The sequence below is a fragment of the Perognathus longimembris genome, chromosome 7 (genome assembly GCF_023159225.1).
Source record: "Perognathus longimembris pacificus isolate PPM17 chromosome 7, ASM2315922v1, whole genome shotgun sequence".
Classification (NCBI taxonomy): Eukaryota; Metazoa; Chordata; class Mammalia; order Rodentia; family Heteromyidae; genus Perognathus; species Perognathus longimembris.
Genome location: NC_063167.1, coordinates 65,831,457 through 65,859,331, shown reverse-complemented (window position 1 = coordinate 65,859,331; position 27,875 = coordinate 65,831,457). Strand labels below are relative to the sequence as shown.

The window sequence follows — 27,875 nt, the reverse complement described above, 5'->3', positions numbered from 1 at the left end:
AGAGATCCTGACGTGCTAACTATTCCCTACCGGTTGTCAGATTTTGAATGGGTCAGGAGAAATAATTCACGTGTGTCTAGTGCCCTGGAGGGCTTTATGGGTAAGATAGATTGCCACTATGGCACTTCAAGATGGGTGACCTCATTTTCCAGGCTACAATGGACACCCCCTGTGCTTTTCTCTACCAAGCCTCTTGTCAAGGCTGCCAATGTCTTTACAGATGGTGGGCGAGCCGGCTCTGCCGTAGTGGTGCGCTCCGCCTCGCCCCCTGCCGGTGGGAAAGATAACACCCATTACTTTGAAGCCGTCACTGGCTCTGCACAGTTTAAAGAGCTGTACGCAGTCGCCTTGGCGCTGACCCATGTTAAACAGCCAATGAACTTGTTCTCTGATAGTCTATATGTGGTTAACTTGCTACCCAACCTGGTATGTTCACATATCAAGTTGGATGGAAACCCAATCACTCCTCTGATGATCCAAGTCAGGTCTCTGTTAAAAGAGCGGAGTGAGCCTATTTTTTTACAGCACCTTCGTGGACACCAAGGACTGCCTGGGGACCTGGCACAAGGTAATCGTATGGCCGACCAGCTGGCCACTAATGGAACCATCATAGCTCTAGCCATTGTACAACCTCAAAACCTCCAAATGGCCAAAGGGCTTCATGAGCGTACTCACTTAAATTGGAGAGGGTTACATCAGAGATTTCCTTCAATTCCTATAAAAGACTTAAAAAAGATTATAAGGACTTGCAAATCATGTATGCCTTTCGTGCAAGCCCCTCCTTTACAATCTCCAGGTGTAAATTTAAGAGGTTTAAGACCCAACTTAATTTGGCAGACTGATGTGACGCACTACGCTCCCTTTGGAAGGCTAAAATATATATTTATGTCCATTGACACCTGCTCTGGTGCATGTTGGGCCTCTCTGCATACCGGTGAAAGAGCACGGCATGCTGAAAGCCACTTCTTACAATGTTTTGCTATCCTAGGACTGCCTTTACAGGTTAAAACAGATAATGGACCTTGTTTCACCAGTAAGCCTTTACAGGCATTTTTCCAAATGTGGAATATTAAACATACCACTGGAATACCTTATAACCCAAAGGGTCAAGCCATAATTGAGAGGCATAATAGGACCCTGAAGGATCAATTATTAAAACAAAAAGGGGGGGAAGCCCCCAGGACCAGCTGAGGACAGCGATGTTTACATTGAATATTTTAAATTTCTCTAAGGACCAACCTCTGTCGGCTTTCCAGAGACACTGGTCAAGCCAAACACCCTACTTAAAAGTGGAGGCCCGGTGGAAGGATTCTCTGACAGGGGCGTGGCGTGGACCCGACCCAATTATCAGTGCAGGAAGGGGATTCGCCTGCGTCTTCCCTACTGGGGAACAGAATCCAATCTGGATACCAGCTAGAGATGTAAAATATTGTCCAACAGAATGACCACCCAAGGGCACCTGCCCTTGAGGGATGTCTCCCCTTGTTTCCTCTCAGGAAAGCAAAGATCGAGGTGGAATTTTCTAAGGAGAAACGGGAAAGCCTGCCTGCACCAGCGATGGACCTGGACCCAGTGTTGGCCCTGTTTCTTCCCTGGACCCTGCCTGACGCCCTTTGGAGTAACGTTTGCTGTGGCAGTGTGGCCCACAGCCTTGCACAAGGACCAAAGGGAAATTTTGCACGGTTGTCCCTCTCTTTTGCTCCCCCCTTTGCTGCTTATCTCGGGGGTCCCCATTGGAGGGAAATAGGAGCTAAAGGACTTGGACACTTTAATGTTTTATTATAAATGTTTATAATAAGTAAGGTATTGGCACCTTGCTGCAATGTTTACTGTGAAGTGTTTTACTGACCTCAGTTGTTAAGTTACCAGCATCCTGGCTGCCACATCACCAGGACCTGAACCTGCCCCTCTACCTCACCATCGAGGGAAGGAAGAGCCATCTGCGCTGCCTTGAGCGACACCAGACTGGACCAGAATTCCTGCTTTCCGTGGACTGACCCCGATAAGAGACCCTCCATTGCCTTGTGCCTTGTTGTAATTACTCATGTGTTACAGTTGCTCATGTTTGCATTTGCCTTGTATTACGATTGCTTATGCTCATGTCTGCTTTATGCTCCCATTTACCTTATGTTTACATTGAGTCTCTTGTTGTAAGCGATGGACCAGAGCTGTCTAGGTACCAAGTGGCCTTTGGCCTCTTAGCCATATAAGAACCCCGAGAGGCTCGTCACTCAAACCCTAGGACCTGCTGCTCAGTAAGGTCCGCCAGCACCGGAAAAAATTATCGGGCTCTCTTTCGAGTGCCAATCCCACTCTCCCCAAGGCCTCTCATCGGGCCCGCCAGCCCGGCAGGAAGGTCAGCCTGAAGAGCTAGGGCATTAGCCCAAGACGGGTAAGACTCCCCTTGGGGGGGGGGCAACCTAAGACATGGCGCGCTCTCGAGTAGGGCGCCTCCTGCTGTTCGAAAAAAAAAATATAAAAGAGGCAGATGTTGGGGTCCATCTTCCCCCCTAGATGGAAGGGGCCTGAGGCACCTCCCCCAGCTGGGGAATGCAGCCCTTCCATCCTCTCTACATTGGAATCTGGAGAAACCGGTCGGGTAGAGAGACCCCCGACTTAGCTGGCAGCCAGCCTGGCGCCTACCAGCCCCGCCCTGGTTTGGCGCGCTCAGAGTGACGTAGCCCCTTGGAGGTCAAGTGACCAGCCCCTTGGAGGTCACCTGACAGCTCGTGGCCTATGGGAATCCTGGCCAACCTCCTTCCCCAGATCATCTACCCTTGTCCCTCTCTCAATAAAGTTAGTTCGCTCTCAGAAGCTGACTCCGTGGTCTATGTCCGTAGGTAGGAAAACGGTCACATTGCCACGCGGGTCGCGCGCCCGCCAGGACGGAGACGCCCCTACGTCTCACCCCGACAGACCTGCAGGCCGAGGGTTGGGGGAGAAGGCGATACGAGGGCAATAAGAGAGAAAATAAGCATTTGAGCCGGAGCAGAGAAAGCAGTCCCCACACAGGCCCAGATGGATTCACCAATGAATTCTACAAAACCTTTAGTGAGGAGCTAATACCAATACTCCTCAAATTCTTCTGCGAAATAGAAACAGAGGGAGAAATCCCAAACTCATTCTACGAAGCTAATATCATACTCATTCCCAAACCAGGCAAAGACCCAGCAAAAAGAGAACTACAGACCAATATCACTAATGAACACAGATGCAAAGCTCCTCAATAAAATATTAGCTAACAGGATCCAGAAACTGATCAAGAAAATCATACATCATGACCAAGTAGGCTTCATCCCTCAGTCACAAGGATGGTTCAACATCTGTAAATCAATCAACGTAATTCACCACAGAAACAAATCTAAAACTAAGAATTACATTGTTATCTCAGTCGATGCCCAAAAAGCCTTTGACAAAATACAACATCCATACCTATTAAAAGCTTTGGAGAGAACAGGAATAGATGGAACATTCCTCAAAACAATAAAAGCCATATACAACAGACCAACTGCTAATATATTAAATGGAGAGAAACTTAAATCATTCCCCCTAAACTCAGGAACAAGACAAGGATGCCCACTCTCCCCACTTCTTTTCAACATAGTGCTGGAATCCCTAGCCATAGCAATAAGGCAAGAGGAGGACATCAAAGGGATCCACACCAGCAAGGAAGAAATCAAGTTATCCCTATTCGCAGACGACATGATCTTATATCTGAAGGACCCAAAAATCTCAGTACCCAAACTCCTACACCTAATAAACCAATTTGGCAAAGTAGCAGGATACAAAATCAATCCACAAAAGTCAGCAGCTTTTCTGTACACCAGCAATAGACAAACAGAAAAGGAAATTATGGAAACAATTCCATTTACAGTAGCCAAAAAAAGAATAAAGTACCTAGGGATCAACTTAACCAAGGACGTGATGGACCTATTCAATGAAAACTACAAAAATCTAATAAGGGAAATCAAAGAAGACACAAGGAGATGGAAAGACCTCCCGTGCTCATGGGTAGGCAGAATCAATATAGTGAAAATGGCCATATTGCCCAAATTGTTATACAAATTCAATGCAATACCTATCAAAAGCCCAGTTACATTCTTCACTGAAATAGAGAAAACAATCCATAAATTCATATGGAACAGCAAAAAACCTAGAATAGCCAAAGCAATTCTAGGCAAAAAAAAATAGTGCAGGAGGTATCACCATACCAGATTTCAAGCTCTACTACAAGGCCATCATAACAAAAACAGCATGGTATTGGTATAAAAACAGATCGGAAGACCAGTGGATTAGAATTGAAGACCCAGAAATAAAACCGCACTCTTACAGCCAACTGATATTCGACAAAGGAGCTAAAGACATACAATGGAATAAACATAGCCTCTTCAACTACTGGTGCTGGGAGAACTGGGCAGCCATATGCAGAAAACTCAAAGTAGACCCAAGCCTATCACCATGCACCAAGATCAACTCAAAATGGATCAAGGACCTCAACATCAGACCTGAATCCTTGAAACTACTGAAGGACAGAGTAGGAAAGACACTAGAACTTATAGGCACAGGAAGGAACTTCCTGAATATAGTCCCAGGGGCACAACAAATAGGGGAAAGACTCAACAAATGGGACTACTACAAATTAAAAAGTTTCTGCACAGCTAAGGTCATAGCCACCAAAATAGAAATACAGGCAATGATATGGGAAAGGATATTTACCAGCACAGCAACAGACAAAGGCCTGATATCGGTCATCTACAGAGAACTCAAAAAACTAAGCCCCTCCAAGCCCAATAAACCTATTAGGAAATGGGAAAAAGAGCTAAAGAGAGACTTCACAAGAGAAGATATAAAAATGGCAAAGAAACACATGAGGAAATGCTCAACATCCCTGCTAGTAAAGGAAATGCAAATAAAAACAACCCTGAGATACCACCTCACCCCAGTTAGAATGGCCTATACTCTGAACTCAGGAAACAACAAATGCTGGAGGGGCTGTGGGGAAAGAGGAACCCTTCTCCATTGTTGGTGGGAGTGCAAATTAGTACAACCACTTTGGAGAACAGTATGGAAGTTTCTCAAAAAGCTCAATATAGACCTACCCTATGACCCAGCCATACCACTCCTAGGCATCTACCCTAAACAGCAAAACCCAAGATATCAAAAAGACATTTGTACTTCCATGTTTATCGCGGCACAATTCACAATAGCCAAAATATGGAAACAACCCAGATGCCCCTCCACAGACGAATGGATCCAAAAAATATGGTACTTATACACAATGGAATACTACATTGCGATTAGGAATGGTGAAATATTGTTATTCACAGGGAAATGGTCAGAACTCGAACAAATAATGTTGAGTGAGACAAGCCTAGAACACAGAAAACAAAGGGGCATGATCTCCCTGATATATGACTGTTAACAAAGGGAGACGGAGAGACAGTAGAGACCAAGTCTGTGAACACTGTATATGTGCTTGATACATTGTATATTGCATATGTGTCTACCTGACCTAGACAAGGGATGGAAAAACAGGTTGTAAGATATCACAAGAAATGTACACACTTCCCTACTATGTAACTCCACCCTCTTTGCACAACACCTTGTAAAAAAATTTATGTTCAATTAATAAAAAATTTTAAAAAAAGAATTCCAAAGTGAGATTATGGTATACTTTATTTTTTATAATAATCTAACCCATATATATATATACATATATATATATATATATAAAATCAACAGCAAGCTATAGTAAATCATTTCCTATCAGTAATTAAACACTTCAAACAAAAAGAAATCCATAGGCAGGGGTAGAAAAAATCAATAGTAAGTTATAATAATAAGTATTTATCAGTAATTGCTAATTTAATTTTATTGTCACTGTGATTACAGAAGGGGTTACATATATAAGGTAATGAGTACACTTAGTAATTTGAATGTAAATAAATACTTCCATTAAAAGACATCTGTTGGCTGAGTAGAAAGAAGATCCTGCAGAATGCTAACTGCCTTCACTCTCCAAATGTATCTAAGTTCTAGGTGAAAGGATGGGAAATGGTCATCAAAACAAGCAGAATGACCACCTCACAGGCATTATGTGAAAAGCTGTCACCACAGATCAAAACAGAGACCAATTTACCTTCCAAATAAGCTACTTATAAATCAATATGCACCCAACATCAGAACTACAAACATCCTAAAACACACATTGACACTGGCATAACTGAAAGAAATAGTCAGCAACACTATGATAATAGGTGTGTTTAACATTCTACTATTAACAACAAAATATCCGAAAAGAGAGTTGCTAAAGAAACAGATGACAGGAGAACCATGATAGACCAGTATTCAGGTATTCTGCATTCTGACACCAGAATACTTCTATCTCAAGCACATGTGAGACATTGTCAGGATATATCATATATTAGGACACAAACACACACACACACACACACACACACACACTCATTCCACACTTTATGTTCTCAATCTATCTGTATGTAGGACTGTAATATTTGGAACATCTTTGAAATCACTCAACATAATACTATATTGTGAAGTATTTTGACCTGTAACTATTGGAAAATTTTCAGGACACAGACAGACTAATTCAACAAGCAAGGGAGGAAATGTAGCTTCCTTGTATTCAGCATTAAAAAAACAAAAACATCTTGTACTTAATCTTGACAATAAAGAAAAAAATCAACAACTTCCAAGAAAAATTTCAAGCAGCATTTCATGCACATGACAAAAACCTGCTCTCTCAAGTCAATGCATTGTGCTAGGGCCTGTTTTCCTAACACCAAAGCTGTTTCTGAGAAACTAAGTTTGCTAGCTTTCACTTTCAATCTGATGTTCATCCAAACTGAAAATTGTTTCAAGTTGTCCCGAATTAACACCAGAAATCTTTTGTTTGTGAATAAAAATGGATAAGCCCAGAGAGCTTAAATTTTTGCAGAACTAAACAGATTTCAAAAACAGAAACCGAGAAGAGACATGTATTAGTAGCAACTTTATCCAACTTTAGCAAAATACAGAGCCATCTGAATTTCTTTTAACTCTCTGACTTATCCTTGGAGGAAATATCTAACCAACTAGACATCAGAGCATTATGAGCTGAGAACTGCTATTAAAAACACACCAAACAGGGCTGGGGATATGGCCTAGTGGCGAGAGAGCTTGCCTCATATACATGAGGCCCTGGGTTCGATTCCCCAGCACCACATATACAGAAAACGGCCAGAAGTGGCACTGTGGCTCAAGTGGCAGAGTGCTAGCCTTGAGCAAAAAGGAAGCCAGGGACAGTGCTCAGGCCCTGAGTCCAAGGCCCAGGACTGGCCAAAAAAAATAAAGAAATAAAACACCAAATATCATTAAGCTGTATTTACTGATCTGTAAAATTCAGATGATAACAACTATATCATAAGTACTGCATAATTAAAATTCCTGTAGGTACTTAGAACAATGTCTGCTATAAAGGCACTTTATTTCATGTTACTACAATAACCCATCAACACCTCTGCCACTCTCAATGCTGAGCCCTACATGACACTCAGGCATTGCCAAGTACGCAAGTTAATGACCAGCTCCATTTCTTACAAAGAACTCAGGACACAGGAGTTAGTTAAACAGGCCCAGAATTTGCTCCTGCAGCATGTCCAAGGACATCATTGATTTCATCCTCCATCCATGAATTGGTTCATGAATTTAAACTTAGCCTCTCTTAGATAGGTGTTACTAGTTTTTAATATGTAAAATTTGCTATTTTATAGAGAAAAAGTAGCTTTAAGTTTTGGAAACTGTAGGCCCATATTTGGCCTCTTGTGAAAGCATACTGTTTCCTTTGTTGCATGGTGGGTGGAGTCTTCTTAAGGCTGACAGAGATGTTGCACAATGAGAAGTGGGGCAGGAGTGGGAGGTGAAATTACCTTTTAAAAGCACATGTGACATTTCTTACAAAAACACAAACATAACTCCTCTGTATATCAACCTTATAATAACAGTAAAAAGTAAAAATTAAAACAGAAAACAACCCCTCCAAACAGTGCCACAAGAAACATATTGATGTCTTTTAGATGAAAGTGAGATTACATGTATGTGTATGTATGTGCATATGTATAAAACCGTCACAGTGAACCTCCCCTTGTATAACTAATGCATGTTAATAAAATGTTTAAAATAAAGAAAAAGCACATTTGGAGGCCACGTTCAAGCCATATCTAATCATAGACCCAGCCTTTGAACTCCCCTTCCATTGAAAAATAGAAACAATACCATTTATTCAGAAGGATTACTCAAGACTCCATTTCATCTGTAACTTATCAAGCTGAATGATCTAAAAATAAAATCCAATCTTTTTACAATTATTTGCACAGCAAACAGAAGCAACAGTGAGGTCATTCAAGAAGTAGTTTTCGAATCAAAATGGCTTGGATACAGATTGATGACAGTGCTATGATTTAAGACAATAAAGTCTATCTGTGGCTTGTTTTCTATAAAATCATGAGAAATACCTGTTTTCAATTTTAACATACCCTCTCCCACACTTTTAGCATCTCTGAAGACATAACTGACTCTACTGTAAATGGATCTATTATTTCCAGAAATCAGACTTCAAACTCTTAGTGATTCCTCCTCATTCTAGGATGCTCGTGCTGATCCTCCCCCAATATTGAGGAAAATTTGATTGTATCTATAGGCAAAAGAGGAAATGGTTTCAAAGATTTTTTTCATTAGATCTAAATTATAAATATATGTAAGTATACAGGGTCAAATGCATACATATGAGAATATGTTAACTAAAACATGCTATATGCTTTAGTTATATATTAACTATAAAGTATGTTATATACATAATGGTGTAACTTCCTTGAACAACTTAGTTTTACAAAATGGATACCAGGAAGCTGAAACATGTATTATAGGGAGATGTGGTCAGGTAAGGAAGGGCAGACAAGTGGAGAGGGGAAGGGTGGGTGAATACAGTCATAACATTCAGTATATACACGTGAAAGTAGAGCCAGGTAAATGGAGGGGATGAGTGGAATTAGGAGAGAATGATGAAAGAGGTGGCACTGATCAAGATACATTTGTACTCACAGACATGTTGAATCGAAACCCTTCTGTACAACCACTTCTTGATAATTTTTATAATGATACTTTAATATGGAGGTCAGATCTGGCCAGTGCTATCATTGGCCACATGGCAAGTTGTACTATGTAGCATCTTGCCTGATGGGTGTGCCTGGTGTTCCTGAATCCCAAGAGACAGGGGAGGGCACATGGCCTATAGGTTACTGAACCTGTCAGTCAAGTGCTTGGGAATGGGAGTTTCCTGTGACCTAGCCCCCTGACCTGACCCTATTTAGGGTCAGGCCAGCTCAGGCACCATTTAGCTATGTCACATCTCTCCATGTTCACGTCCTGTGTCCTGTCTCCTCTCTCGTCCCCATGGCGTCCCAAGTCAGCTCTCCATCAGAGCTAAATTGGTTTGTTGGTATCGCTTTTTGTTCTTTCCTCCTCCTCTGGCCTGTTTCCTGATAGTGTTAAGGGCATGTGTGGGCTGCAGGAGTTACCTAGAAATCCCGAAGTAAGTCTGTGTCTCTGTCCTGTTTTGTGTTATATGTTTTTCTGAAACTTGAGACTGGTCCATCTGGAACTTCCCCAATAAATTCATCTTTTTACTTGAGACTGTCTCTGATTGGTGGATTCTTGGATGGATGGGGAATCCCGTCCCTCAAACCCCATAACAATTACTTCCAACAAACTTTTTGCAGGTTCTGGTTGAGACTTCCAGCTCCTCCCACCAGCCCAGCTCAGGAAATCTGTTGGCTCACAGCCCAGACTAAGTAAGCACTTTCAGTTTCACATTCCTCTAAACTCTTGCTGTTCTTGTTATGATTTGTTCACAGGAGAAAATCCACAGGGCATTCAGGAGGAAATAAAAGGCCAGCCCCTGTGACAGAGAATGGAGAAGCCATTCCATCCACTCTGAGGACAAAGCTCAGGTAGGAACACTGCCTTCTCTTCATACAGTGCTCTCGATCCATAACTGAAGGAGCTCTAGCTGGAAAATTAGGATTTTTTGGTTGGACCAGAAATAAGAAATATTTACAAAGACCAGTTCATCAACTTAAAAACTACCAAGACTACAAAAGGCTGCAGCTGAAACTGGGTAGGACACAAGGTGAGTTGACATTGGGCAATACTGGGCTGGTGTTGAGTATATTGCTTTGGTTATATCAGTGCAAGTACCTGCTTAGTGTTAGGCATCAGCAGACATGGGCTTCGCCAATAGGGTGAAAGGCAGCAGGATGGCTTTCTCCTTGTTCAGATTGTCTGTATCAACTAGGGACATAGCGATGAGGGTCAATGATGAGTTCACTTCGCTATGTCCTGCTGCAGCTGAGAAACTGAAGGTACTTCCTGGGGAGATCTGAGGCAGGATAAAGTGCCATCATCATCCTAAGGATAATGAGTCACAATTCTGGAGTCCAGAGTAAAACCTGAAGCTCACCGCAACATCCTTTGTAGTCAAAGTGATCTTCTGTTAGAAGTGGTGCAGAGGCATTCAATTCTCAGTGTCCATTCACTGGATCTGAAGATCCAGCATGTCACAAGTCTTCTCTAAAAGAATCTCGTACAGGGCCAGTACTAGGGGCAGCATCTCTGTCTACCTTGCCTTCCTCATGACCTGGGACAACTTGTCCTGCCTCCTGGAACTTCCTCATCTGAATTCCTGGCAGGAGACTAGTCTCATTGATTGTCTAGCAGCACTTCAAGCCATCTTTCTTCTGATACTCTTTTTCCCTCCACTCCTTCTTTTCCTCCCCTCACATTATTCTTCCTTCTATGCCTCTCCCAAAGAGAAAACCAAAAGAGAAAGGCTGAAAGTGCATGGCAAAAAATATAGACATTTTCTTTGAACCACTTTCTTTTGTAGCTCTCTTGGCTTGCTCCCTGATTTTGTAATGCCCATGTCATAGTTATTTTTAGCAGTATCTAGCATTCGCAATTGTACATTTACACCTTCATTTTAGTTAGGTTTTCTGTGAAACTAATGAATCTTAAGTTTCTTATGTTGCTTTGTTTTCACAGAGCCATTCCAAGGAAAGGGCTCTAATTATAAAAACTCGTGGTTCATGCTTTTTTTTTTAATTTTTATTTTTTTGCCAGTCCTGGGGCTTAGACTCAGTGCCTGCACACTGTCCCTGGCTTCTTTTTGCTGGACTAACACTCTATCACTTGAGCCACAGTGCCACTTCTGGCCGTTTTCTGTATATGTGGTACTGAGGAATTGAACCCAGGGCTTCATGCATGCAAGGTAAGCACTCTACCATTAAGCCATATTCCAGCCACCTAGTTCATGTATTTTTTAAAAACTAAGTTGTGTTGGTTTTTTCACTTCTCCAATGGCAGTGCAGAAGGTTCTCTGAAGCTGTAAGGCAACAAAATAAGCATATATTCTTTGGGTGGGAGAGAGGAATAGATTTTTAAATTACTGGAAAATATTCCAAGAGTACACATCAAATAATAAAGCATTTATTTTTGTGAGTCTGTATTTATTAGAAGAGATGATGAATAAACAATCAATATTTATTTACCTTCTTGCCAATTACTGGATTGGAAAATAAGTTCTCTAAATTCTATTCTGGCCTCTATTTGATCTCATGTAAATTTCCTCTTTTATTTATTTATTTTTTTTTTGGTGCCAGTTCTGGGGCTTGTTCTCAGGGCCTGGACATTGTTCCTAAACTTTAAATTAAAAAAAAACCTTATTATTATACAGGTGATTACAGAGGGGTTACAGTTATGTAAGTCAGATAGAGTACATAATTTTATGGACAATGTTACCCCTTCCCATGCTGTCTCCAATTCCCCCCAATCCCCCATTGCCACCACAAGTCCCTGAGCTTTTTTGTTAAAAGCTAGTGCTCTGCTACTTGAGCCAGCTCCACTTCTGGCTTTTTAGTGGTTAATTAGAGATGAAGAGTTTTATGGACTTGCATGCCCCAAATGTCTCTGAACTGCCATCCTCAGATCTCAGCTTCCTGAATAGCTAGAATTATAGGCATGAGCCACTGGGCACCACACCTTGTTTTTTAAAATAAGAATTCCAGGGGCTGGGGATATGGCCTAGTGGCAAAAGTGCTTGCCTCGTATACATGAGGCCCTGGGTTCAATTCCCCAGCACCACATATACAGAAAATGGCCAGAAGTGGCACTGTGGCTCAAGTGGCAGAGTGCTAGCCTTGAGTAAAAGGAAGCCAGGGACAGTGCTCAGGCCCTGAGTCCAAGCCCAGAACTGGCCAAAAAAACAAAAAAAACATAAAATAAGAATTCCAAAGGTAAGATTTCTACAACAAATTGAATAGCATGCTTGCTTCTCAGAGCAGGTGAAAGTTTATAACTCACCTCGATAGCAAGGCTTTTTCTTTTTTTTTTTGCATGGCCTGGGCTTGAACTCAGGGCCTGGGCACTGTCCCTGGCTTCTTTTTGCTTAAGGCTAGCTAGCACTCTTCCTCTTGAGCCACAGTGCCACTTCTGGCTTTTTCTGTTTATGTGGTACTGAGAAATCAAACCCAGGGCATCATGCATGCTAGGCAAGTACTCTACCATTAAGCCACATTCCCAACCCCCGATAGCAATGCTTTTTGTTTTGTTGGTTTTTTTTGGCCAGTCCTGGGGCTTGGACTCAGGGCCTGAGCACTGTCCCTGGCTTCTTCTTGTTCAAAGCTAGCACTCTGCCACTTGAGCCACAGCGCCACTCCTGGCCATTTTCTGTATATGGGGTGCTGGGGAATCGAACACAGGGCCTCATGTATACGAGGCAAGCACCCTTTGCCACTAGGCCATATCCCCAGCCCCAGATAGCAATGCTTTTTAAAGAACTATTTTCATAATATTTCCATTACTCCCTAAAATATTGCTCCCTTACCTAACTCACTGACACACATACAAGTTTTCCTAATGCCTAGAATTTATGATTCACCATCTAAGTACAACAGAATGGAAATTCTCATTCTTTCCCCCTTCCTTGCAGACAACTGACACCCCTCAACATGGACTCCGAGTTGCAAATGCCAGCCCCTGTGTGCCTCATCAAGAATGCAGAAGGGAAACTGATGACTAATGAGGAAGCTCTGAGGATTCTATCAACCATCTCACAGCCTGTGGTGGTGGTAGCTATCGTGGGCCTCTACCGCACAGGCAAATCCTACCTGATGAACAAACTGGCTGGGAAGAAAAAAGGTGAGTGCTACCTATAAAGCCTGGCTGATCCCCTCTGTTCAGTCATGTTGTCAGAATCCAGCAAGGGCATGGGAAAGAGGAAAGTAAGAGATAGAAATGAATATTGAATGATATTTTTCCACATACAGTTGGAATCCTGATTTTTTTTTTGAGGACAATAGAGGGTGATTTATAAGGAAAGAACAAATACACCTGAGTAGATGGAGCAATCGATTCAAGGAAGGGTTGACTGCCTAAACATACCCAGTATGCTCCCAAGGGTGAAGGGAGCATTGGGGATTACAGTTTTATTCAATAGGTGGCAGTTACTAGGTGTATAAAGTCAGAACCTCCCCCTTGTGGCCCTCCTTAAATGGTTGGCCACTGTGCAGAAGCTGCTCCAGTGTGGAAGGACTCATGATTGTATACTTGACCTTTTTTTTCCCCTTCCTATTTAATCCTCTTTGTCCTTTCTGGTTTAACACTGACTACATGGTGTGTGTGTGGGGGGGGTGGGAAGTGGACTATAGGGCCATTAGCTTACTTGTTAGCTCAAGATGTGGGCCATCCTGGAGATTTGTAGTCTGAAACATTTCAGCATTCCTGCTGATGTCTTCCTAGCTGCCTATGGTAACATTATCCGCTCCAGAGATCAGGATTCAGCCAGGCCCTTGTGACTTGCCCCTATAAACCTAGCTACTCCATTGGCTGAGATCTGAGGATCACAATTCAAGCCAACCAGGATGGGAAAGTCAGTGAAATTTGTACCTCCAATTAATCTCTCTCTCTCTCTCATACATACACACACACACACACACACACACACACACACACACACACACAGCTGCAAGTGTAGTTCAAGTGGTTGAACAGCAGCCTTGAGCAAGAAAGCTAGGGGATTCTTTAAATACAGGATCATGTTATCTATGAAGAGAGATAGTTTAACTTCATCTTTCCCTATTTGGATCCCCTTTATATTTGCCTCTTGCCTTATTGCTCTGGCTAGGAATTCTAGTACTATGTTGAAGAGGGTAGAGAGAGAAGACATCTTTGTCTTGCTCCTGATTTAAAAGGAAATGGCTTTAACATTTCACCATTAAGTATAATGCTACTTGTAGGTTTGTCATACACAGCCTTTATTATATCCAGGAATGTTCCCTGGTATCCTAATTTCTCCAAAGCTTTTATATAAATGTGTGCCAGATTTTGTCGAATGCATTTTCCAAGTTTAAAGAAATAATCATGTGATTCTTGACCTTGCTACTACTGATGTGGTAAATTACGTTAATTGATTTGTGTATATTGAACCAGCTTTGCATCCCTGGAATGAATCCAATTTGATCATAGTGTATGATTTTTTTTCATGACTTGTTGAAGGTTTTACCCCTGATATCACTGTAATTGATTTTGGTACCCTCGATAATGTATATATGTGTATTGGAACTAGGGAAGGGAACGGGAATACCAAAATCAAGAGACAAAGGATAAAAAGACAAACCAATGCAATAGCAATACTTATAAAACTATATAACTCATGGGGAGAGGGAAATGGGGAGGGGAAAGGAGGGAAATGAGGGAGGAGATAACAAGTTGGATAAGAAATGTACATACTGCCTTAGGTATGAAACTGTAACCCCTCTGTACATCACTTTGACAATAAAGAAATGAATAAAAAAGCAAAGAAAAAAAAAGCTAAGGGACAGCACTTAGGACCTGAGTTCAAGCTCAGGTACTGGCACCTAAACTTAAAGAAAGAAAAAAATCAAGCAAGCTCAGGATCCTGAATTCTTTGGGATTATGGACCCTGAGCTCAGAGAGGGACAGGGAAATTCAGGTTCCAGAGGCTTGCTAACTGGCAGGAAGTGTAAAGTCAGTTAAGTTTTAGAAAAGATGGTTGCCAAGAGTATAGCGCTCCCATTGCTGAGCCAGTAGCATTAACGTTGTTATGAGATGAAACAACCATCAAGGGCAAGAAGATAATCTGTAGAATGGAGGCAAGAAATTTAATAAGAGTGTTAAAAATTAGAGGTCCACATGAGACAGTTTGCAGCACTTGAAGTTGGGGCCAGAGTTTGTATAACTAAGCAGACATGGATATAAGACTAGTCTGAGACTAGTCAGGATAAGAAAGTTGGTGTTCTGTTGTTGTGGGAATATAAGAAGACCTGAGAAAATAATGGCTCAGATAAAGAAGACACAATGGAGCCAGAATTTTGCAAGTCCTTGTAAGAAGTCACTGCAGTTTGGAAAAAACATACTTCTATATATCTACCTACCATAACCCTCTTGTTTAAACATTTCTCAATCTTGAGAGAATTTGGGTGTCAGCCAGTATGGCTTTGGAGTTTTCCAGAGCAAGCTCAAACTAGAACAGGAGAAGGAAAATGTTGCAGTGGCCAAAGGATTCAACTGAAAGAGACCATTGTTTAACCCTAAAGATAGAAGAGCTATCTTATATCTCCAACTAGCCAAGCTGTTTCAGCCTTACTAGTGCAGAGATTATAGGTTGGCACTGCCACACATAACTTTGATGTCACTATTATTCTGTCAGTATCACCTTATCTCTGGGCAACTTTCTCTGAAAACATTTCCAGTTGATCACTCTATGAAGTGTCTTAAATGGTCACTAGCTTCTTGAAGGAGACCTCCAAAGTTAGATTGGTCTGATCCAAGCTGAGAAAAGTAACAGATAGAGCCAGGCAAGAGTCAATGAATGTCAATGATCTTTTTAACCAAATTTAAGCAACTAAGAAGTGGTTCAAAGGCTGGGACAACCTCAAGCCCATTCTGTAATTTAATTCTGACTGTGCTATAGGTATTTCTCAAAACATTGCTCAGGCTATTTTCTAAGAAGTTGTACTTCTGCAGAATGTCAGCAGACAAGAGCTGCACAGCTTTACAAGGGAAAACAAAACAAAACCAAGAACAAATATTTAAAGGAGAAAATAACTTGCTTGACAAGTAAGAACTTATTTCAATGATGACTTAGTGGAAAAATAGTAATATCAAACTGCCTCTCTACACAGTAGCAATTTATAAAAATGCATTTTGTAACCAACCCATACATATTATATATGTTGTTCATATCTAGAGATTCATTGGTAGGCCATAACATCACATCTACCACAAGTAATAAAGCAAGCAAGACACTTTTACTGGAGGACTTGGGGTTGAATTCTTTCCAGTGATGTAAAATACAACCAATAGGTGAGACTCCAGGTGTTCCCAATTTCTGGAAGAGAGAGGAAGAAAAAAAAATAACCTATCACAGGGAGCTTGAGTATGTTCCATTATAGGCTTCCTCTACAGAAAGCTACCTCCAGGGGAAACATCCTCCACTTCCCAAGTCCTGAATGTGTCCCCATGACATAGCCCTGAGTTTGAGCTGCTCTGCAATCTTCCTCTGTCTTGGGCTGACCATTGGCCATGTGGACCATGGTGATTCTAGTCACTCCTTTTAATCAAGTCTCTGTAAATCCCATGGTCTCTTTAAATGGCCCACATTTGATGGATGTCAAGGCCTCCCATGTTGGAGGTTCAGGAATTTAGTTTCACCATATATTCCCTTCATTTCTACCTCTCAATCTTGGAGGAGATAACTACTGAGACAAATATCAAGGAATCTGATTTTGTTTGGATTTGAGTCAAAGTGGAAAAGGCATCCCATGAAACATGCAAAGTATCAACACATAAAAAAGGAAGGGCGAGGAGTTCTCAAAAAGTGTGGGAACCTGTCAGAACCCCAAGACTTTCCTAGTCTTGGTTTAGTTGCCACAGCGGCTAGATGGGAAGGGAGATAGAGCAAAGGCTTGGTACCCTGAGTATTTATATACATTTATCAGAAATAGGGAAGGGAAAGGGAACATGAAAGTGAAGAGACAATGGGTAAAAGGCAAATCAATGCAACAGCAATACTTACAAAACTATATGCTGTAGGGGCTGGGAATATGGCATAGTGGCAAGAGTGCCTACCTTGTATACATGAAGCCCTGGGTTCAATTCCCCAGCACCACATATACAGAAAACAGCCAGAAGTGGCATTGTGGATCAAGTGGCAGAGTGCTAGCCTTGAGCAAAAAGAAGCCAGGGACAGTGCTCAGGCTCTGAGTCCAAGCCCCAGGACTGGCAAAAGAAAGAAAGAAAAGAAGGAAAGAAGGAAGGAAGGAAGGAAGGAAGGAAGGAAGGAAGGAAGGAAGGAAGGAAGGAAGGAAGGAAGGAAGGAAGGAAGGAAGGAAGGAAGGAAGGAAGGGACAGAGAGAGGGAGGGAAGGAGGGAGGGAAGAAAGAAAGAAAAGAAAAGAAATGTAATCACTGCCTTATGTATGAAACTGTAACTACTTTGTATATCATTTTGACAATAAATAAACTAATTTTAAAAAAAGATGATCTGGGGCTGGGGATATAGCCTAGTGGCAAGAGCGCTTGCCTCGTATACATGAAGCCCTGGGTTCAATTCCCCAGCACCACATATACAGAAAATGGCCAGAAGTGGCGCTGTGACTCAAGTGGCAGAGTGCTAGCCTTGAGCAAAAAGAAGCCAGGGACAGTGCTCAGGCCCTGAGTCCAAGGCCCAGGACTGGCAAAAAATAAAAATAAAAAATAAAAAAGATGATCCCCCTCTATGAAAGAAAAGCAAATTAGAAGAAGCTCTCTAGCTAATAGAGAGGACACAGAGAAGGCTTACCCATTCAGCAGACACCATTCATAACACCAACATGGAACTGGTTGTTGGGGTGTGTCAGATGTTCTTCAATCCCTGGGTATAATGTCTAAGATTAGAATTCTGTAAAGGAACCATGAAGAGCAAGGAGACAACTAGGTGCCACTGGCTCACAACTGTAATCCTAGCTACACAGGAGGCTGAGATCTGAGTACTGTAGTTCGAAGGCATCCTGGGCAGAAAAGTCCCCATGAGACTCTTATCTCCAATTAACCACTCAAACATTGGAAGTGATGCTGTGGCTCAAGTGGTAGAATGCTACGAGGCTGAGGGACAGCCCTTAGGTCCTGAGTTCAACCCCTACAACACACACACACACACACACACACACACACACACACACACACACACACAAAAAAAGAGTAAGGAGACACTAGTGATTTATTAGGAAAATAAGAGTACACCTCAAGGGTGAGGCAGTTGGTTCAGGTAAGGTTTGACTGGGTTTTGCTGCTGTTGTTGTTGTTTAGTCTTTGGGTTTATTTCTATTTTTTGAGTCTTTCTCAATGCAGTCCAAGCTGGCCTTGAACTTGTGTTCTTTCTGCCTCAGCTGCCTGAGTGCTCTCACAGCTGTTCTCTCCCCTGCCCTGCTCAAAGTTAGGCTTTGATCTTCACTTTCCTCTCAGGAGTTGAATCAGTTCACCAATTTTCCCCCACTATGCCTTAGTTTCTCTCATAAAAACATAATTTGTTCCTTTTCTAGAAAGAAAAGGCCACATAAAAATAACTTAAATATAAACTAAGACTTTTTTAACACTTATATAATAACAGCACATTTCTATTATTCTTTAAGGGTAAAACAGCATTTACACTGGGATGAGATGTTTTTGCTATTGTAATGTACATATAACTTACACTTATTTTAAATATATAGTTCTGTTGCTTAAGTAATTTAACCTTTTATGCAGCTATTCACCTCTATCCATAAAGAAATTTTATAACCATTAAACAAACTATTTTTCCCTCTCTATGAATTTTGCCATTTTAGGAATGTCATGTGAATGAAATTTCCCTTTTGTGACTGACTTCTTTAATTTAGTATAATGTTCTTAAGGTTCTTTGACGTCAGGGCATGTGTCAAAATTTCTTTCCTCTGGGAAAGAAATTGCATATACACCCCACTTTCCTTCCAGTAAATATTTGGCATAGATAGTTGGCCTGATAGCAAGGTGTTGAACAATTACAGCTCTTCTTCTTCTGTCCTTCCACGTGATGTTTGAACTTCTTTTTAATATTTTACACAAGAAACTTTCACTAAGTTATTTACCATCTAAATACAGTAATCTGTTTTTAACTAGTTTATTACCATTTAAGTCTTTAAATAGTTCGTTTTGTTGGGACTATTGTAAATGGGATTGTTTTTAACTTTCTATTCAGATCATTCACTATTAGTATATAGAAATGTAAGTGATTTATTCATATTGAATTTGTATGCAGTATATTTGCTGAATTCATTGATTGCGTCTCGGTGATGTGTGGAATAACTTGGTATCATTTCTCTAGTTAAAAAATCAACAGCTAGAGATGGTTCCCATTATATTAAATTTTATGTCAATTTCCAAAACTACTAACTGCTAAATCTCTCTTCTGTGCTTTGCAGGCTTCTCTCTGGGTGCCTCAGTCCAGTCCCACACCAAAGGAATCTGGATGTGGTGTGTGCCTCATCCCATAAAGCCAAAACACACCCTAGTTCTGCTTGATACTGAGGGCCTGGGAGATGTTGAGAAAGTAAGGATTGAGAATTCAATTTTGGATTAAGGCTTTTATATCTGAACATTTTTCACATTAACTAGCTTTTCCTTAAATAGGAGCTTGGATTTATCCATAATATGACATTATTTTACTAATCTGTCATGAGACTGAGATTAACAACTAGAGGCAAGGAAAACATTCCTAAAACAGAATTCTAGTAGGACAAGATGGCCAATGCACAGTATTCTAACTGCTAACAGGCTATAAACTAAGCAAGTAATCTCCAGATGTAAAAGCAGTACAGATGCATTCAATGTCATGGATCTTATTCCTGCTGATAACTTGAGTTAAAGAATTGCAGTTTGAGATTTTGTGACCTGTTTAAATTTAAACTGTTGCAAACTTAGTAGCCTTAAGCAAATTTACTTCCTTTAGTCTCACTCTATGATCTGTCAAGTGGATATAGTTGTATTGCTTTAAATATTTAATAAGATAAATAATGTCTCAGGAGCTTCATAAAAGCTACTAGTATTACCAATCTTTTATGGGTCAACATTGATATAAAAATATGGAAACATACTGGTTGCCGGTGGCTCATACCTGTAATCTTAGTTACCCAGGAGGCAGAGATCTGAGGATTGTGGTTCAAAGCCAACCGGGGAAGGAAAGTCTATAAGATTTTTATCTCCAATAAGCTAGTCCACAAAAGGGAAGAAGTGGAACGGTAGCTCAAATTGTAGAATGCTAACATTGAACAAAAGAATTCATGCCTCGAGACCACCACTCATACACACACACACACACACATACACACACACACACACACACAAAGTATATATTATATGTGTCATATATATGAGTTATAAATGATAATTTTCCATTTAAATTGCATGTAAGACTTTAGAGTGTCTGCCAACCTAGACTATTTTGTAGTTAGCTGCAAGTGATTATAAGAACCAATAGTGAGAATAAGTGAAAACCAAAAATACTAATAAATGATTCAAGGTTCAAGGCCTATGAACTTGGATTTGAGTTCCTTACATGGGTCATTAGTGAAAACATTTCTAATTGCCAGTACCACTAAATTACCATTAATTGCCTTTATCACTGTTCTTCTGAGAAGAATTATGAGAACAAAACTTACTCCTACTCAAACATGCTCTGATTTCCAGGGTGACAACCAGAATGACAGCTGGATCTTTGCTTTGGCCATACTTCTGAGCAGCACCTTCGTGTACAACAGCATGGGTACCATCAACCAGCAGGCCATGGACCAGCTGCAGTATCCTTTCCTTATGGTACAGTACAGTGCAAAGTCAGAGCAGAGATGTTGCTGAATATACCAGCTGCTTGGTTCTGAATTCTAACAAATTCAACAGAAAATCTAAAAACATAAAAATAAATTGATTACTTTATTTAAAAAAACCATTCAACTACAGGGGGTAAGGGTGGGATGCAGGTATCTACTAACATATTAATATTTACATTAAGAACAACAGCAAAATGAAAATTTGTGAATATGTTGGTCTAATATGGAATGGGAAGCCATGTTCTTTTGCCAGATTTCCTTAAGTCATAACTCAGCTATGTGACAGAGCTGACAGACAGAATCAGGGCAAAATCCTCACCTGAGCAGAATGAGGAGGACTCAGCTGAATTTATAAGCTTCTTCCCTGACTTCGTATGGACTCTGAGAGACTTCTCCCTGGAATTAGACATTGATGGGAAATCTGTCTCAGCAGATGAGTACCTGATGAATTCTCTAAAGCTAGTGCCAGGTAATAGGGACTTACAATTGGTAATGAGGATCTCAAAAAAACTAAAAAGGAGTAGGTTTTACTGTTCTATTCACAGTTTTCTTATCTTTACAGGTTTTCTACTTCTTCCAGCTAGCTATCGTGAATGTTAATGCTTACTATCTGAATGAGGAGACTTGATTTTAAATTATTTCTATCCACATTCTAGGGTCAAGTATCTTTCCCTCTCACTTTCTCTTACTACATTTAGGTTAATTTTATCTCCTTACTAAGGATTGTTGTTCTGTATTTAAGCAAAAAATATGGAGTACAATGAATAAGTATATTGGAAGAAAACAGATTAAAGCATTAACAATATCATAGCCCAAGTGTTGGAAAATTATAGTTCATAGATAAATGATGGCCAACACAACCCTGCTGGCCATCTATGGAAAGAAGTTTTATTGGAATAATATTCTTTACTTACATATTGTCCATGAATGGTCATTCATGTGATAGTAAATAAATATTTAGAAAAGAAGCTATTTGTCCTTAAAAATTAAAAGATACACTGTTCTGCCCTTCTCAAGAAAATGTTCACAAACCCCTGTCTTTAACCTTCCTATAGGTACCGGTCACAAAGAAAAAAATTTTAACCTGCCCCGGATCTGCATCCGCAAGTTTTTCCCCAAGAAGAAATGCTTTATTTTCGATAGGCCAGCTCACAGAAAAAAGCTTTGCAAGCTTGAGACACTACATGATGATGAGCTGGACTCCGAATTTGTGAAACAAGTAGCAGAATTCTGTTCCTACATTTTCAAGCATTCTAAGACAAAAACAATTTCAGGAGGCATCCAGGTTAACGGCCCTCGTGAGTACACTCCCCAGTCCCTCTGCTTACTATTATGCCCACAAGGAATATGAAAACACATCCACTAAGATCCTCTTTGAAAAGCACAAATCTATACTCAGTGTGTGACATTTCAGGTGGTAGCAACATTTTTTACTAGATTTTGTTAATCAAATTTCTTGATGGGAAAGGAAAAGGATGAAAGAAAAATATTGCTTCAAATTTCCCTAGTAGCAGAACTGGTAGTCACTAATATGATAGCCACCAAATGTGTGTGACTATGAAAATTTAAATATAACTTATGTAGCATGAATAAAATTTAAATAGAAGATGATATGGTTGTATTTCAAGAGCTCCTATCTACCTGTGGCTGGTACACTGTGCTATCACACATAAAAAGTTCTCTTTGATAAAGTTGTTTACATAAAAAGCCAAATGAAAGACTCCTAGTGATTGGAGTAGCATCTATTGTTACATAAATACTGCTCAACTGCTGGCTACAATCAAAGCAGAGGATTCAGACATAAATATATGGTGCCTAATGGTGTTTTGATTGGTGAAGATGGATGCAAACATTCAACAGAAACAGGTTTACATAGTCTAGGTTTGGCATTCTCCTCCTTTGATGTCCACACCCATCACTAGGGGAGCTTGACTCAGTGAGTCTGGATCAGGGGCTGAGACAGTGCATCTCTAGTAAACTTCCAAGTGATGCTGAGGACATTGACACTGTAGCAAATATGAGCCATATTCAGAATTGCACAGGACAGAGATATGTCTTCCAGCGGAAAAGAGACATTATCACCTGATTTCTATACATAGGTCTCCAGAACTTGGTGCTGACCTATATCAATGCCATCAGCGGTGGGGACCTACCATGCATGGAGAACGCAGTCCTGGCCTTGGCCCAGATAGAGAACTCAGCTGCAGTGCAAAAGGCCATTGCTCACTATGTCCAGCAGATGAATCAAAAGGTGCAGCTTCCCACAGATACCCTCCAGGACCTGCTGGACCTGCACAGGGTCTGTGAGAAAGAGGCCATTGAATTCTTCATCAAAACTTCCTTCAAAGATATTAACCAAACATTTCAAAAGGAATTGGCGGTAATTTTTTCTTTCAAGTTTATAACACATTTGGGTTTTGGAAAGCAAAGTTCTATGAGGAAATTAAATGTGTATTTATTTTCAGGAGGGAAATTAATGCTAGATTTTTTAATTTAATTTTACTGTCAAGATGATGTACAAAGGAGTTACAGTTACATACATAAGGTAATTAGTTCATTTCTTGTCAAACTTGTTACCTCCTTCCTCATTTTTCATCTACATTCCCTCCTCCACAACCCCCCCGCAAGTAGTACAGTTAGTTTACAACATATTGTCTTGTAAGTATCACTGTTGCATTAGTTCATCCTTTGTCCTTTGTCTCACCATTTTTATTTAATGTTAGACTTTAAGCTTCACTACTAATAATTACAAAAATCAAAAAGAATATTATAAATTCAAAGTTGTGAGACATTTCTCCTTTCATGAATAAAGTACTAATATTCCTCCTAATAAAATTAAATGCATATAAGTAACAATCCTTGGGGACATCCACTGTTATCAGACTGATTTAATATTCAAGCCAAAGGCAAAGAAAGATTTAGTCTCAGCTATCTGAGGAAGGCTTTCATTAAGTCACATTTGTATCCTGTGCAATCATTGGTCCAATGTGAAAAAGCAATTTACTGGTTAAGCCATAGTATATAGCTACCCATTATTGATTTTACCTTCATTTCCAAGGAGAAAAGGTCTTTACTTTTTTTTAATTTGGGTCAGGAGAAAGTAGGGAGATATTTTGTTTTCCTAGGAAGCATAGCTTTTGGGTTTTTTTAGAAGAGTTTCAAGAAAACCAGAGATCGATCTAATGTTTTCCCTGTTATTCTATTTCTTATTTTTACTTAAAGGCTCAGCTGGAAAAAAAGCGAGATGAGTTCTGTACAAAGAATATTAAAGCATCTGCAGATCGTTGCTCAGCTTTAATTCAAGAAATTTTCAGCCCTCTAGAAGAAGAAGTGAAACAAGGAACCTATTCTAAACCTGGAGGTTATCGTTTCTTTACTCAGCAGTTACACGAACTGAAGAAAAAGTACCAAGAGGAACCTGGAAAGGGAGTTCAGGTAACTAAGTTTTATCTGTGTCTCCTTAGGAAGGTACTGACATACCTCCTTCAAACAAACAGCAATGGGACATAAACATTCACTTTTCACTCAATAAGATGCACAGGAAGTCTATTATACTAGATATGTCTTGGGTACTCATCTGAATTACTCATTTAAAATTTGAGTTACAAACTGTTCTTTATCTACTACTACAACTGGACATTTTATCTTGAATGGAACAGAAACTCAATGATGCACCTCTTACACAACAGTAAGTCATCAGTTTGGGCTCTATGTAGCTTTGAACAACAACTGCACCTGAGATATTAAATATATTATCTGTCTCTGTCTCTGTCTCTGTCTCTGTCTCTCTCTCTCTCTCTCTCTCTCTCTCCATCACTTTTCTCATCCCCACACTTCTCTTCCCTTTGTGTGTGTGTGTGTGTGCCTGTCCTGGGGCTTGAACTTGGGGTCTAAGAGATGTCCCTGAACTGCTTTTGCTCAAGGCTAACACTCTACCACTTGAGCCACAGTGCCACTTTGGGCTTTTTCTGTTTATGTGGTACTGAGTAACTGAACCCAGGGCTTCATGCATGCTAGGAAAGCAGTCTATCATTAAGCAATCTTCCTAACCTCTTTTCCTCTTTTCCTTTCCTCCTTCTTTCTCTGATCTTTCTCCATGAGGGCTTCATCCTCCACTATGCTTACCAGATACAGAACACCATACCAGGAATTCCACATACAGCCCTCTGTCTGAAGGAGAGAGAAGCCATTTTCCCTAGTACAGAATCCTTATAAAGGGCATTGTTAACTGCTCAAACTAGGCAGGCTAGATCATATGACCATTCCTTTGACAGGAAATCTGACACATCAAGGACAAAAGAAGCAATTAGGAAAGAAATGCTAGGGAGACAGGATGGATGGCTCTTTTTTGATGTTGATCCCATATTCTCTGGACTTTAAGGCTGAAGAGATTCTGCAGCAGTACTTACAGTCTAAGCAAAATGTGAGTGATGCACTCCTACAAACAGACCAGACTCTGTCTGAAAAGGAAAAGGAGATTGAAGGTGAGGAACACATCTCAAGACTAGATGGTCTAGAATGATCTGAAAAAGTTAAAGGAAACATGGCAGCACCCTTTACATTTTCTTCCTTTTCCTCTTCAGTGGAACGTGTGAAAGCTGAGGCTGCACAAGCGTCGGCAAAAATGTTGGAGGAAATGCAAAGGAAAAATCAGCAGATGATAGAACAGAGTGAGAGGAGTCATCAAGAGCATGTGAAACAGTTGACTAAGAAGATGGAGAGGGAAAGGAAAGAGTTGGTGGAACAGCAAGAGAGGACCATTGCTCTGAAACTTCAGGTATTTCAATGTACCACCTTCAGGTTTCTTTCTGTTTTCTCTTTATTGTACAAACTGAATGTGACAGGGAGAGCTTAAAACACCCCAAATGACCTTGCCTGCTCTCCTGTGAATGCAATTAGGTCCATTATGTCAAACTCCACTTTTTTTCAGTACTTCCTTTATGGATAGAATTCTCTGCTCTGAAACATGAAAATTTTTCATTTGCTTAATACTACCTGAAGCAAGAAATTTATCTTTATTGTGGAAGAGAAGAAACAAAGATTTAGATAAGAATAAATAACTTTTATAAGGCCATAGAGCTGGCTACATATCTGAAGCTATTTTTTTTTACCACATGGTAGAATCTACAAGGAATTTTTCTGTCATACTTTCTATGACCTACCTCTAAGGAAATCTTTGTGAGAAAAACTTCTCAATCTCCATGATAGTTTGCCACTCCTACCTGTCTTCTATGTCCTGCTCCCACTTTGTGCTTGGTTGGGAGTTAAGTGCAGAAATTCAGTCTTGTCATTCTGTAATTCCGAGTGCCCTTTCTATCTTATCCCACCCATGGGACCAAGGCATGAGGCTTAGAGCAAATTTCCTAGTCTAAGATACATGGATGCAATCTGAAGTAGCTGGATGCTGGTGGCTCACACCTGTAATCCTAGCTACTCAGGAGGCTGAGAGCTGAGGATCATGGGTTGAAGCCAGCCCAGGCAGAAAAGTCCTCATGAGACTTTCATCTCCAATGAACTAGTGAAAAACCAGAAGTAGAGCTGTGGCTCAAAGTAGAGCATTAGCCTTGAGCAGAAGAGCTCAGGGACAGTGCCCAAGCCCTGAGTTCAAGCCCCACAACTAACAAAAAAAAAAAAAAAAAAAGATTTGAAGCCAAACATATGACTAAGATTTCTCACACAGGTTATATACAATTAGTGGGGGGAAAAATCAATACTGGTAATTTTAGGCTCATCAGTATATTAGAAGGTGCAGCGAGAACAATTTTGTAGCTACAGGACATTCAGAAGATGTTATCACATTGCCCAGCTTTCCAAGAAGTGTAATAAAAATTAAGAATAAAGAAAATGTCACTACGAAATTAAGTACTATAAATAAGTAATTATAAAAAGTATATCGTTTAGGGCTGGGAATATGGCCTAGTGGCAAGAGTGCTTGCCTCGTGTACATGAAGCCCTGGGTTCGATTCCCCAGCACCACATATATAAAAAACGACCAGAAGTGGCGCTGTGGCTCAAGTGGAAGAGTGCTAGCCTTGAGCAAAAGGAAGCCAGGGACAGCACTCAGGCCCTGAGTCCAAGGCCCAGGACTGGCAAAAAAAAAAAAAAAGTATATCGTTTATTTAATGTCATGGTGCTTAATTATCCATTGATCTTCCTTTTTTTTTTTTTTTAATTTAGGAACAGGCCCGAATACTAAAAGAGGGATTTCAATCAGAGAGCAGACAGCTTCATAACGAGATACAGAATCTCCAGAAGAAGCTGTCAGCACCAAAGCCTTTATGTGTCATAAGTTGAAGACCTAAAGAGTACATTATTTTTTTTATTTCTTTTTTGTTTTGTGAATCAGGACCATGATAATTAGTTTGCATATGCAAAATTATCTTGACTAGGCAGACAATACCTGGACATTTTTCAGATAATGGCATACTCTTTATTGTACCATACACTAATCCTTTCATTTTGCTTGTCTCGCAGATATTTCTTTTCTTTTCTGGGACAATGGGGTGGGATCACCTCTGGGGTGTTTGTCATGGGTAACACCATCTGGTGCCTCCACTTTCTTTATGCCAGGAGCACCTACCCCCATGTTTGGCAGCACAAATGCCCCCAGATGTGGCTCAGAAGCCCTGCTACCTTGGGAGTGAGTACAGTCTGCTGCCCTGGCATCAGGTGAATACCTCCTTGCATCAGCCCACCTTTCTAGATTGGCCACCCCAAGACCCAGGGTCTACTTAGACAAGATTTTCTCTCTAGGGATGGGAATATGGCCTAGTGCCAAGAGTGCTTTCCTCATATACATGAAGCCCTGGGTTCAATTCCCCAGCACCACATATATAGAAAACAGCCAGAAATGATGCTGTGGCTCAAGTGGCAGAGTGCTAGAATTGAGCAAAAAGAAGCCAGGGTTAGTGCTCAGGCCCTGAGT

General features: G+C 40.6%; 1 protein-coding gene and 1 long non-coding RNA gene across 2 annotated transcripts; one reads left to right on the top strand and one right to left on the bottom strand.

The window, feature by feature from the left end:
• Positions 1-9,779: 9,779 nt before the first annotated feature.
• On the top strand, positions 9,780-27,271 carry LOC125355375 (guanylate-binding protein 1-like). The gene is made up of 11 exons (XM_048351716.1): positions 9,780-10,007; positions 13,043-13,251; positions 19,550-19,677; positions 20,814-20,923; positions 21,226-21,419; positions 22,006-22,248; positions 23,050-23,330; positions 24,173-24,385; positions 25,332-25,434; positions 25,534-25,727; positions 27,128-27,271. The coding sequence occupies exons 2-11, from the start codon at positions 13,062-13,064 to the stop codon at positions 27,242-27,244; spliced, it is 1,773 nt and encodes a 590-aa protein (XP_048207673.1). The 5' UTR covers positions 9,780-10,007; positions 13,043-13,061; the 3' UTR covers positions 27,245-27,271.
• Positions 20,905-25,411, bottom strand: LOC125355378. The gene is made up of 3 exons (XR_007211653.1): positions 25,360-25,411; positions 21,270-21,346; positions 20,905-21,025 (listed from the first exon to the last, which is right to left on the bottom strand). It is a non-coding gene; the product is annotated as an uncharacterized LOC125355378 (long non-coding RNA).
• Positions 27,272-27,875: the final 604 nt, after the last annotated feature.

What these genes read in the sequence shown, in the direction of transcription:
- LOC125355375 (XM_048351716.1), top strand. Translation starts at nt 13,062, where the DNA reads ATGGACTCCGAGTTGCAAATGCCAGCCCCTGTGTGCCTCATCAAGAAT. An exon ending in CATTTCAAAAGGAATTGGCG is followed by an intron (nt 23,331 to 24,172) that starts GTAATTTTTTCT and finishes TTTTACTTAAAG; the next exon opens with GCTCAGCTGGAAAAAAAGCG. An exon ending in AACCTGGAAAGGGAGTTCAG is followed by an intron (nt 24,386 to 25,331) that starts GTAACTAAGTTT and finishes CTGGACTTTAAG; the next exon opens with GCTGAAGAGATTCTGCAGCA.